Source organism: Tursiops truncatus, chromosome 10 (assembly GCF_011762595.2).
Source record: "Tursiops truncatus isolate mTurTru1 chromosome 10, mTurTru1.mat.Y, whole genome shotgun sequence".
In the NCBI taxonomy this organism is placed as follows: domain Eukaryota; kingdom Metazoa; phylum Chordata; class Mammalia; order Artiodactyla; family Delphinidae; genus Tursiops; species Tursiops truncatus.
Genome location: NC_047043.1, coordinates 46,242,598 through 46,256,027, shown reverse-complemented (window position 1 = coordinate 46,256,027; position 13,430 = coordinate 46,242,598). Strand labels below are relative to the sequence as shown.

At 38.9% G+C, this 13,430-nt stretch overlaps 1 protein-coding gene and 1 non-coding gene across 2 annotated transcripts in view; one reads left to right on the top strand and one right to left on the bottom strand.

The window, feature by feature from the left end:
* NEK10 (NIMA related kinase 10) overlaps nt 1-13,430 on the top strand; it is a 325,535-nt gene that overhangs the window by 147,050 nt on the left and 165,055 nt on the right. Inside the window, exons 25-26 of the mRNA XM_033864502.2 lie at nt 11,481-11,610; nt 12,161-12,231. Of these exons, the coding sequence (XP_033720393.1) occupies nt 11,481-11,610; nt 12,161-12,231 (201 nt within the window). The remainder of the gene's footprint in view (nt 1-11,480; nt 11,611-12,160; nt 12,232-13,430) is intronic.
* On the bottom strand, nt 6,965-7,070 carry LOC117314001 (U6 spliceosomal RNA). Its single transcript, XR_004528692.1, has one exon. It is a non-coding gene; the product is annotated as a U6 spliceosomal RNA (small nuclear RNA).

The following is a 13,430-nucleotide window of genomic DNA, read 5'->3' as shown; positions in this document are numbered from 1 at the left end:
TTTGGGAGCCATTTTTATCTTTTTATCATTTGTTTGCCTTAGTTAATCTTAAAGTCTTATTTTACCAAGAGGCAATTTGAGACTCTTGATAACATTGGGAAGCCTCAAAATACCAGTTAAAATCAGCATTTCACTTAGTTCTAGAAATTTTTGAGCTACTGTAGTCCAATCTGGATTTAAGGAAATTCGATTTGAGGATTTCAAAAATTCCCCATAATGGCCATTGATGTTCTAAATTGCCTTTGGTCAGGTCAGTCCATTTAGTTAGAAATGCACATGAGAAAGGGCCATGGTTTTTAAACATAAAATTCGCCAGAGTCCCTATGGGGGAGACATCTTCAAAATACTTAGATAACTGGAATCCCATTTCTTAGAGGTTTTTCCTCTAGAGTAAAGAACAATTTTCAAATAGCTTAAACAGTTTACAGCACAAGTAGTATAATCTAAACAGCTTGCAAGCTAATCCCACCTGGTCCTAAGGAGGAGACAGCATGGTCCTGGAGGAGCCTGACTGAGGCTTTTATTTTAGGCAGTCTCCACAGGCATCCAAAGGAATAGGCTGAAGGCTGAAAAACCCAGCACCGTTTCAGAGAAACAACCCCTGTTCCCAAAGGAATAGGTTGAACATCTCGGCCTGTTTCAGTGAAATAGCCTAATCTCAAAATCAGTCCCAAATGCCAAACAAGTACTCACATACAGAACAGGGCCTTGACCAGAAAGATGAAACCTTTAAAGAGATCCTAAATAAAGCCTGGAGAGCTTCAAATGCAAAGAAGGCCTGAGCTTAGATCCAGGAGAAAGATGTACTTTCAACCTCCAAGGTTGGTGAGAAAGGCAGTGAGTGACAGTGGGCTCAATTGAGGGTACCACAGCTGTTTGCTCACCAGCCTCACAGCTGTCAGGTGTCTTCTCTGATCCCTATATGGGCCACCAAAATGTTTACCTGAAACAAAAAGACTTAGTTTTTTTGCCAGCGAAGATGGGTTTATTTGGGATCAGCAGAGAATTGCTGTTCGAGGTCTGCAGACATAGCAAGCCACATGCAGGTCTCTACACGAAAAGGGAAGGAGAACACTTCATGGTGTTGCCGACCTCTCAGCTTCTGTGCACCAATGCTGAACAGAAATATGGAGACAGAGATTTTAGAGGATAAGAGATGGCTTTATTCCTTTGCCAGGCAAAGGGGAAAACACATCAGGCTAGTGCTTCAAGAACTGTGCCCGCTTCCCTGGGGAATTGGAGAGGATTTTATAGGTGAGGTTCGCAGTCTGGGGTATATGATAAGGATCAAAGTAGTGAAGGTCTTGCATTTTTCTTCTTCTTGCATTATTTCAAAACAGTCATAGCTGGCATCAGGCAGCCTAGTAATTGGGTCCATTTATCTCTGGTTTATCGGCCTGCAACTTTCTGAAAAGCTACAGGGGTGATTTGTTACAAGGGAGTGCAGAGAATGTAAACACCAGGAGCAGGATGTAATTTACATAGAGTTAGGGAGTGATAGGTTAGCTTTGTGAAGTACAAATCTATTTACAGACACTACAGATTAGTAACAGTTAAAATAAAACTATGAGTGATTAACTCTTTCAGGCTTGCTCCTTCTCTAGCCTGTTCACTGTTCCCTTTATTTTCTTTGTTCTCAGGAGAGGGAAAAAAACCTCACCTCTATTTTTATTGCAACAATAGGGAGGAAAAGGAAGTCAGGAGACTGCAGGAAACAAAGAGTCCAGGGCTTGTCATTGGCTGAATCCTGGCCAGGAAAGGAGTCTTTCTTCTTCCTGTTGGGCTCTGCTGTCATCAGAGGGTGTGAGAACACCCACTTTGGTCTCCTGACTCTATTTATATTAGATTTCTGTTTATTAATTTTTACGATTCTCATTGCTGAAAATAAAGAAAAAAATCCATTAAGAACACTCATAATCCTACTAATCCTGAGGTGGGGAACAAACTCACAGAAGACAACTTGGCATCCCAATGTCAAATCCTTTCTTATGAAAACCATACACACACACACACACACACACACACACACACACACACACTGATGTTAACGAATGCTTTCCTGTACCTTCAGTTGTAATATCTGAATTACATTTTATTGTCTGGATAAATCATAATTTATTCAACCAGCCCTTTTTTTTTTTAAGACATTCAAATTCCAGCTTCTCCCTAATTCATATAACACAGGGCATATATAATCGGCTAAAAATTAACTTGAAATAAGAAAGCAAAAGAATTTTTAATGGCAAAATAATTATCAATATATGGAAAATCCAATGACTGGGAATATTCATTGGTGATCAATTTCTCATTTTCTAAAGAAATTTTCATTTTCACCAGATTTTTTTCTTGACCACTAAATTAAAAATAGCTAGTTAGAAGTTCCTATGCCTTTATATGTATCTGTGTCAGAGTTTGAACTAGGTCAGTCTTAACTTGAATGCTTTTTGTCTAGGTCGTTTCTGACCAAATTGTTGGCCACTGGCAAAGTAGTCACGCATATGGCTCTTCCCCAATTAACAAGACCTCTTCTCATATCTGTTCATATACAGTTAACAAAAGATGTGTATGCTCTTGTCATATGAGTAAAATTGTTTCCTTAGTTAATGCTATCACCTACCTAGTGATATATATTTTCAAGTTTTGTACTGTTGACTGAAAAAAATACACAACCTAAAAGTTGAGAAGTATGTTTTGCTTGGTGCACAAAACTGAGGACTTCAGCCTGGAAGACAGCCTCTCAGATAGGTCTGAGCGACTGCTCCCAAGAGGTAAGGGAGGAGCCAGGATATATAGGGGTTTTTGCAAAATAGTCGGAACATCAAAGATTACTGTTAATAAAAGGAAACCAGACATCTCAAGTTAAGGAATTTAGTGCTTATCTAGGTATGGAAAGAACAAGAGTCTGAACTTACTGAAATCATTCCTTTAATATACACCTTAGCTATCTGGGGCCAGTGTCCTGTTCTTTCCCAGTCTGGGTCCCCTCAGGGATCACCCTAGGGGTCAGTGGTAGTGGCTTAATGGCCTCAGCATCCTTTGTTTGCTGATATGGCAGGCAACATTTTTTATTCACAGTACTAATGAATGAATGGCAAATAATCTGTGTTTTGATGGAATCCAGTGTTTATAACAACCCCCCTCTGCTGCCACATAGATGGGGAATAGCAGAGCAAGCCTGGCGGAGGACATGGGTAGTTGAAGGGGCATCAGGAGATTAGTGAAATGAGAAATCAGTGTGTGCAGAGGCTTCTGTGGAGAGGGTGTTTGACCGAGTAAGGTTTGGATTAATGGCAAGAGGGAGGAGTTTGAACTTCACCTTTACACTAGAGACTCTGCTCCCTACTTCGGAAGAGAACTTCCACAGGCTTTGCTTCCATGTCCTCCCAGCTGCCTGCCCCATGCCCCTGAATGGCCTGCACTCCTGCAGTCCTAGTGGAGACCATTTTCTCCAGACAAGCCCTCTCAATTCTGCATCATTAATTTCTCTGCCTCCAGTGACTCATTCCTACCAATTGACTAGCATACTGACATTTTTTTCCCATCTTAAAAAACAAAAACTCATATATTTCCCTTTCTCTTCCAGCTACTGACCCACTTTTCTCTGTTCTTTCAAAACAAAACTCTCTGAAAGAGAGGTATATAGTAGGTGCTCAGTAAATAATTTTTCAATGAATGAACAAATGAAAACACTTTTAAGGGAGTAAGGCTTTTGTGGTAATCCAGGTGTAAGCCGATTTAAGCCTGCTGTTAACGAGAATAAAAAAGAAAGGGGATGTGGGCGAAGGAAGTATATTAAAAATCTCCATAACTTCCTCTCAATTTTGTTGTAAACCTAAAAGTGCTCTAAAAAAATAAGTCTTTAAAAAAGAGGAGGTAGTATATAAACTTCGAAGGAAAAATTAAAAATCTTTGATGACATGTTATATACAGTTGATTCTTGAACAACACAAATTTGAACTATGAGAGTTTTTTCAGAGACATGAGTTTTTCACTAGTTTTTTTCACTTCACTACTGGAGTTTTTACTCCAGTACTACACGACATGGTTGGTTGAACCTGAGTGTGCGGAACTGCGGGTACTGAGGACCAGCTATAAATTAAATATGGATTTTCAACAGCATGGAGGGGCGTACTGATCTTGGAGAGACAGCAATGAGCAGTCCTGAAGAGACATCTTAGTTCTCTGCCCAGGAATTGAACCTGGGTAGCCTGAATGAAAACCAGGAATCCTAGCTGCTAGTTCACCAGGGGCTAGTGGCTAGAGGCAAAATTCTCCTGGCTCTTACCCCCATTGAAAGCAAGAATGTTTCAATGAGGCAAAAACTGTAAAAACAGGTACAAAGTTTATTATTAGAGGCACAGCACAAGGTATGCGAGAGCACGCAAAGAAACAGTTTATTTTACTTAAGTCAGAAGCTAGGCAGAAATACACACCCAGAGAGAAGGGGTGTGGGAGTCCTCTCTAATGAGGAGGAGCACAGTAAAGAGGTGATTTAAATCCTGTATATAGGACAGTCCTTGTGGGTCTTTGTTTACCTTTGGCTAATTATCTTGTTTCTTTTTCCACCCTCCCCAAGATGCATGTGCAACTTTTTGTTGAGATGGATCCCACCACAGAGGCCTGTGGGTGTATGTCCACACTTATTATGGGGTGGCACCCCCTCCCTTTTTGACACCCAAGGAGCCTTCCTTTGCATGTGCAGACAGGAAGTGTTCCTTGACCTCAGGAGTCGTCATCTTATCTCTTTACTTCAGCAGAGCTCAGCTTCTGCCACTAGCTTTGTCCTTGGAGTGTCTGGGTGAGAACAAAGCTTCAATTTTACTCCACTTGACAGACACCAGTTGTCTGGCCCAGGGGCCCATCTATCTCCTACCTCAGTACCCCTAAACCCTGCATTGTTCAAGGGTCAACTGTATATGTAACATAGGAGAAGAAATAGCCTGTAATTTTAGCATTCTATGTTTGATAATAAGATTAATTGGTGGCACAATGGATGGATATACTTGATAGAAGTGATTTGTTTTCTTGCTTCAAATATTTTCATTTTCAATTTATCATATACCTTTTCTTCTAAGAATAAAAACCCTATCATCTTAATATTACAGATACTTGTTGACCAGGTAATCTTTTATTTCTCATTAGACTCCTCTTGATTTTGGCAATTTCTCAGATTTTTCTTGTTTTTAATGACCTTGGAAGTTTTGAGAATTATTGGTTAAGAATTTCATAGAATTTCCTCAATTGGGATTTGTCTGATATTTTTCTAATAATTAGACTGGAATATGTTTGGGGAGGAAGATCACAGGTGTAAATTGCCATTCTCTTTTCATGGGTACATACTATCAATATGACTTAACACTGTTGATGTTAATCTTGATCAGCTGGCTGGAGATAGTGTTTATCAGGTCTCTCTACTGTAAAGTTACTCTTTTTTTTTTCTTTCTATAGGGTACTTTTTGAAAGAAAGTCACTACATGCACCCCAAACTTAAGGAGTAGGGAATTATGCTTCATTTCCTTAAGGTGGAGTCTCCACATAAATTATTTGTCATTTTTCAAGAGATTTGTCTATTGCCTCCTGTTTTTTATTTATTTGGTTTTTTAAAATTTATATCAGTATGGACTCACGGATAATTATTTTATACCCTGGGTTATAATCTAATAAAACTTTCAGTGAGCTGAATTGTGTCCCCCTCCCAAATTCATACGTTAACACCCTAAACCCCAATGTGATGTTATTTGGAGATTGTTGCCTTTGGGAAGTTAAGTAGATTTAGATGAGGTCACGAAGGTGGGGGCCTCATGATGGGATTAGTGGTCTTATAAGAAGAGACATCAGAAACTCTGCTCAATCTCTCTCTCTCTCTTTCTCTGCCATGTGAGGACACAGCAACCACCTGTAGGCCAGGAAGAAGGCCCTCATTGGGGAACAGAATTAGCCAGCACCTTGCTCTTGGATTTCCCAGATTCCTGAATTGTGAGAAATAAATTCCTGTTTATTTCTATTTAAGCCACCCCGTTATTGGTATTTTATTATGGCAGCCTAAGCTGACTAATACAATACTTTATTTTGTTGTTCAAACTTTTCTACATTTGGCCATTGGGAGCTGGTTGACTTGTCTTCCATACCCCTCTGGCATACCCCCAATCATTGTGCTTTTTTTTTCTTTAGACTAACTTTCTGGAACTAGAAGATGCTCCAGGTTCATTTAGTATATTTCTTGCCCCAGTCCTATTATCAGTCATTTCTCCAATGGTCCTGATTCTTTTAATTGGAGAATGGTGTTAAAAACCAAGATCCCTGGTGGCACAGTGGTTGAGAGTCCACCTGCCAATGCAGGGGACGCGGGTTTGTGCCCCGGTCCAGGAAGATTCCCACATGCCGTGGAGCGGCTAGGCCCGTGAGCCATGGCCACTGAGCCTGCGCATCCAGAGCCTGCGCTCCGCAACAGGAGAGGCCACAACAGTGAGAGGCCTGTGTACCGCAAAAAAAAAAAAAAAAAAACCAAGATCTGGTGCTAAGTGTGCTCATTGCTACTAGGAGGTCATCAATTCTAGGCCTTTTCATCTGACAGAATGAAAGGATATATATGTGCACAGGATATATATGTGCAAGGATATATATGTGCATAGTAACCTGTGTATATTCACATAACTATAAATATTTTCATATGTAACCATCTATATTAATATTAAGCTAAACATGGGTTTATACTGTTGTCTCCAACTCTAATCTGTTACCTCCTTGTAGAGTACCCCTACTCCTTTCCTTGCTTATCTGTAACCTTTCTTCCACTCCCAATAGTGAGAAACCTGGCTTCTGCCATCTGCCACTCATTTACTTAATTGTTGAATTCTGGTATACATGTATAGCAGTATCAAAATTGTTAATCTTTACCCCTATGAGAAACAACTTTATTAACTAGAGTATAGTCCTCATCTTTTGCCTGTCATCTTACTGCCTCTAAAATATGGAATGCATCACAGATTTGCACGTCATCCTTGTGCCGAGGTCATGCTAATTTTCACGTGCCATTCTAATTTTAGTATATGTGCTGACAAAATGAGCACAATAATCAAACTTTTAACAAAGATGACAACATGACCACTGTAGGAAAGAAGAATATACTGTCTACACTCAGAACCTTTTAACATATCATTTCATTTCATTTACTTTGTAAATGTACTTTGTTGCATTTAAAGGAAAGAAGTTGCCCTCCCAACTTACGTAAATCATCATAGTATTGAATTATTTGTGAAATAGCAAAATGTTCATATTTTAAACTGTTTTGAAAAACATCTAGATTCAATACTTTCCTTGTTTACTTCAATAATGAGTAAATAAGAATCTTTGGCAATTAGCAACCTAATTGTTCACATCAGTGAGGGACTACTAATGGAATTTAAAAATCTAAACAGTTTGTCTTTTTAAAAAATTATATTAAGCATCCTTCCTTCCTCATCGTTTTTCCACATTGCTTTCAGTATCAGTTTGTAAATTTATGCCTTTTTAAAACAGAGGTAGTATTTAGATAAACTTTCCTCCAGCCCCCTCTCAAAGGTTGCTGATTATGAGCTATGTTGACTTATTTATTAAAATATAGTAATAAGTAAAGAATGTCCTTGCCATCTACCTAACTATACTATCCCTGGCTTCACTTAAAATTTTTTCCAGCTTTATTGAGGTATTATTGGCAATTAAAAATTGTATATGTTTGAGGTTTACAATGTGATGTTTTGATATTTGTATACATTGTGAAATGATTATACAACCAAGCTAATTAATATATCTATTACTTCAAAAGATTCAATTATCACATTACTTGTGATGTACTTTCTTAGCAAATTTCAAGTATACAATACATTATTATTAAATATAGTCACCATGTACGTTAGGTCAGCAATAATAAAAATGATAATATTTTAATTGAAGTACAACTTATAATGGCTGTAAGTTTTTACACATTTAATTGCATATGTTTAACCTTTACCAGAAAAACCCTTATTTTTATTAAATATCATAAATTATGCTTTACTTTACCATTAAAAGATTTTAGATGACCAAATCACATAGGAATATCCAGTTTTTAAAATACAGAGGAATATTTCTGATTGGGAAAGAGAAAACCAATTTTATTTTATTTATTTATCTTTTGCGGTACGTGGGCCTTTCACTGTTGTGGCCTCTCCCGTTGCGGAGCACAGGCTCCAAACACACAGGCTCAGCGGCCATGGCTCACGGGCCCAGCCGCTCCGCGGCATGTGGGATCTTCCCGGACCGGAGCACGAACCTGTGTCCCCTGCATCGGCAGGCGGACTCTCAACCACTGCGCCACAAGGAAAGCCCGAGAAAACCCATTTTAAAGTGTGTGTGTGTGTGTGTGTGTGTGTGTGTGTACTATTTAACTTCTTTCTCTTAAGTGAGCATTGCTAGCTGTAACTCTGTATTTCTTTAAATGTGGTTGGGCTCACCTTAAGTGGAGAAATTGGAAATTATTACAAGACAGTGAATTATTTTACAATGGTTTTCTAAACAATAATCACCAAAATAAGTAGTGATTGAGTCATTACTTTAGCCATATTTCCCAAAAGCTGGGTTCTTTTTAAAGATGAAAAACACATGAATAGTTTTTCTTCATAGAACCTGTTGCCATAAAAAAATACCACAGCCTGGGTAGCTTAAACAACAGAAATTTATTTGAAGGCTGAAATCCAAGATCAAGATGTTGGCAGGTTTGGTTTCCTCTGAGGCCTCTCCTTGGCTCGCAAATGCCAGCCCCGCCTTCTTCCTGCCTCTTCCCGTGGTTGTTCCTTGCACACTCCTGGTGTCTCTTCCTCTTCTAATACAGACACCAGTCATACTGGATTAGGGCCACCCCAATGGCAGCTCTGATCAGCTCATGCAGGCCTTATCTGTATATACAGTTACATTCTGAGGTACTGGGGGTTGGGACTCAACACATGAATTTTGGGGGGACACACATAACATAACAGAACATTTTGTGTGACTTTTGGAAATCAGGCTCTGTCTTGTGTTTGCCATTGCTTTTAATTGTAATTATGAAACTCTTTTATCTTAGAGAATATTTGAAGTTGGACCCCAGAAGCAAAGTGATAGTTGGCAACTGTGTTGTCTTTTATTGCCCTTTCTTGTTCTCTTCCAGAGAAGTGATTCTCTGTCTTTTTCAGGGAGGCATGGACAGCTTTGAGAATCTGATGAAAGCTGTCATGTCAGTTAACTTTGACTAAGGACCTCAAAACTTAGTGGTTACAATAACCTTTTTATTCTTCTTCTTCTCAATATACTGTGCGCTGGCTGGATTGAGCTGGGATTGCTTATCTGTGTTGTCTGGGCTCACCTGTGCATTGTGGTCACCTGGTTTTCAAAGGCTTCACTGATGGATGTGGTGGTAGAGTGGCTGTGGGTAGGGGTGCTGGAGGTAACTGAGCCATGTGATGCTCATCTTCCAGCAGGCAAGCCTGGGCTCAATCACCTGCTTGTGATTGTAGGGTTTTCAAGAGCAGGAAGAGAGAGCAAGCCACAAAGAGTAAGTGCTTTTCCATTCTCTCCTTGCATCACTTTTCCTGATGTCTTCTTGGCCAAAGCAAGTTATATGGTTAAGCCCAGATTCAAGGGGTACAAAATAGAGTCCATCTTTTATTGGGAGGAGTGGCACAGCCATATTGCAAAGGGGCATGCCTGTGGGGATGAAAGGAGTGTGTGGTCTCTAGTGAGATGAAGGAAGAGATGGAATGATGAGAAAAATAAACTAAGTAAATTCTACTCTTACAAGAGTTTTCCTCTACACTGAGTAGTTATCTTTTGAGGAAAAATGAAGGCTGTCCTCCAGAGAAGTACAGACACTGGCTGTTGAGAGTGAAAGCACACAGGAAACAGGAAATGGAAAAGAGATCTGAGGGGGTGATGGGTGGAGCACTCACAGCACCTGCTTCCTGAGCTTTTGGAAATATGAAATCTTCTGAGTTCTCAGTAGATTAAAACATGAGCCATTTGTGTGGAGCCAAGGACATTTTTTTGTTGAAGACATTTTTTTCCTTTTATGGCATTTTTTAATGTGAGCAGTTGATCGAGTGACAACAGGGGACACTTTTATACACTTAGGACCAGTAGAGCCCTGGAAATCACCCCGGATTCCCCCATTGCCATATTATTGAACTCAAAGACAGTACCTATGGAAATGCTTAACTGAGAGATCTTGAAATCTCACTTCTTCTGTAAATACATAATGTAAATCTTAAACCAGGAATCATTTTCCATAATCTCACAAGAATTGCAACTCCTTGGTTATTCTTAACAGCCAATACTTGCTCTGTACTGATACCAATTTATGAGTTTCTTTATATCTTAGTCCACTGCCCAAGTTAACCATTAATTCCTACTCCATTAATTTAGAGGGTTGAGCACAGTCCTAAATACATACTTTAGAACTGAATCATCAAACTACTTAATTTAGGGTGTGTGTGTGTGCTGAGTGCTTTTAACACTTTGCTGAGTTTCAGTTTACAAATATGAGAGAGGAAACTTCTATCAGTTCAAAATATCCAAGGGAACTACCCACCCCTCCACTTTAAAAAAAATGTCAAGCCCATAAACCCTCACAGCTTAACTTCATTTAAAGGCTGACAGCATCCTTATTCAGACTAGGTATGAAATTTCAGAAGAGATGAACATGATGTAAGTTGTCATTTTCTGCAACACATTTAAATATGGTCTTGCTTCCTACTTTATAAGCTAGCATTGAATAGCAAAGGGATGGTGCTATGTCAGTCAATTTTGCTCATAATAATGCTGCATAACAAATCACCATGAAATCTCAGTGGCATTCAACAATAAGCATTTATTGTCAGACTCACAGGTCTGTGGGTCTCCTGGGCTGGGTCTCCTTCAGGCTGCAGGTTTATGTGTGCAGATCTGCTCCATGTGTCTTGTGCTGGGCCTAGGCTGGGCTATCCTAGCTACCTGGGATACGATGTTCTTTTGGACAGAAGCTCCTGTAGGGACAAATGGAAGCACTCAACACCTGTTAAGACTGAGGCCCTGATCTGTTGCACTGCCACTTCCACATTCCACTGGCCAACACAACAAAAGCAAAGGCAGGAGTGTGTAGCAAACACTGCCCACCAAGAAGAAGGAGTGGGGTATTCAAAACCTCCAGAATAGAGAGAACTGGGGCCAGTCATTCCGTTTACCACAGAGGGGTAGTTGTTTCTGGAAGTAAAAGGACATTTAATAGGAGTTGTTTATTGACATTTATTGCTTAAATTAGAATTGCTTCGTTGTGCTTCTTGATTCACCTGAGTCTGAGAGAATTCAAAGATACATCTTAATATGTTTACTTGAAATGATGATCGAGTTTCCATTTTTTTCTTATATCTCCAACTATAGCTTGAAAATTGAACTTTTTTCTGTACTGACTTCTCCCTTTTTCATTGTGCATTAACATCCTTATTTTAATTCAGCCCTGAGGTGCTGAAGAGTGAGCCGTATGGGGAGAAGGCTGATGTCTGGGCAGCAGGCTGCATCCTTTATCAGATGGCGACTCTGAATCCTCCCTTCTACAGCACAAACATGCTCTCCCTGGCCACAAAAGTAAGCAACCTTGGAAGACAAAAGGGTCTCATGTTGCCAAAAACACCATTCCTTTTCTTCTTAAGTAGAACCTTTGTGATTTTAATAAAACTGTCACTTAAAAGCAGTCATTGTTTTATTAACCACATGATCCAGTTTATTTTTCCTCCTTTCTTCTAAATCTACATCATGTGCTATGGCACATTTCCCCTTATAATTGTCTTCAATTTATCATAGAAAATTATAAAAATAAATATATCAAACTGCTTTTGGTCTTTTTTCTTAATTGTGGTTTGAACTGCCCTCAATCTATCATATTGTATTATCCTACACATCATTTATTATGAATCTGAGGTTAACTTTAACTCAGCTTGAAGAATACAGTTCTATGCTCAAGAACAGTTTAATTAATGCTAATTTTTAATTTGCTGGGATATTTTTGTTTCTGATGAAAATATGTGCATGAAATTATGATGCTTGTTAAGTAACTCTTGTGTCGTGGCCAAGTATCACCACTCAAAGGTACCTGTGGCTCCTTTACTTCCATCATTCTAGTCTGTTTATTTTGCAGATAGTGGAGGCAGTATATGAACCAGTACCAGAAGGCATCTATTCTGAAAAGGTGACCACTATCATCAGCAGGTAATTAGTCTCATAACTTCAAACCTATAGGGATTATCAAGAAATACCTCATATCTATGCAAATTCACTATGTAAATATTAAGAGGAAGAGGAAGGGCTCTCAAATAATCCAAAGCTAGAAAAATATTTGTGCATCACCAGTCATAGGGACCATTTGGAAGCCAACCAAGTGTCCAAGAGGAAGTAGTACATTCACTTGAAATATTATGCAACCATTAGATTGATTATTCAGAGGGCTTTATATCAACCTGTAAAGTAAGTATGATCTGCTAAATAGACATTTCTCCAAAGAAGGTATATAGATGGTCAAGAGGCACATGAAAAGATGTTCAACATCACTAATTATTAGAGAAATGCAAATCAAAACTATGAGGTAATCACCTCACACCGGTTAGAATGGCCATCATCAAAAAATCTACAAACCATAAATGCTGGAACGGGTGTGGAGAAAAGGAAACCTCATACACTGTTGGTGGGAATGTAAATTGATACAGCCACTATGGAGAACAGTATGGAAGTTCCTTAAAAAACTAAAAATAGAACTACCATATGATCCAGCAATCCCACTCCTGGGTATATATCCAGAGAAAACCATAATTTGAAAGTGTACATGCACCCCAATATTCACTGCAGCACTATTTACAATAGCCAGCACATGGAAGCAACCTAAATGTCCATTGGCAGAGGAATGGATAAAGATGTGGTACATATATACTATGGAATATTACTCACCCATAAAAAAGAAGGAAATAATGCCATTTGCAGCAACATGGATGGACCTAGAGATTGTCATAATGAGTGAAGTAAGTCAGACAGAGAAAGACAAATATCATATGATAGCGCTTATATGTGCAATCTAAAAAAAATGGTACATATGAACCTGTTTACAAAACAGAAATTGAGTCACAGATGTAGAAAACAAACTTATGGTTACCAAGGGGGAAAGGGAGGGGCGATAAATTGGGAGATTGGGATTGACATATACACACTACTATATTTAAAAGATAATAAATAAAAACCTATTGTATAGCATAGGGAACTCTATTCAGTGCTCTGTAATGACCTATATGGGAATGAAGTCTGGAGGAGAGTGGATATAGGTACATGTATGGTTGATTCACTTTGCTGCATAGCAGAAACTAATGCAACATTGTAAATCAACTATATGCCAATAAAAAATTAATTAAAAATTTTTTAAT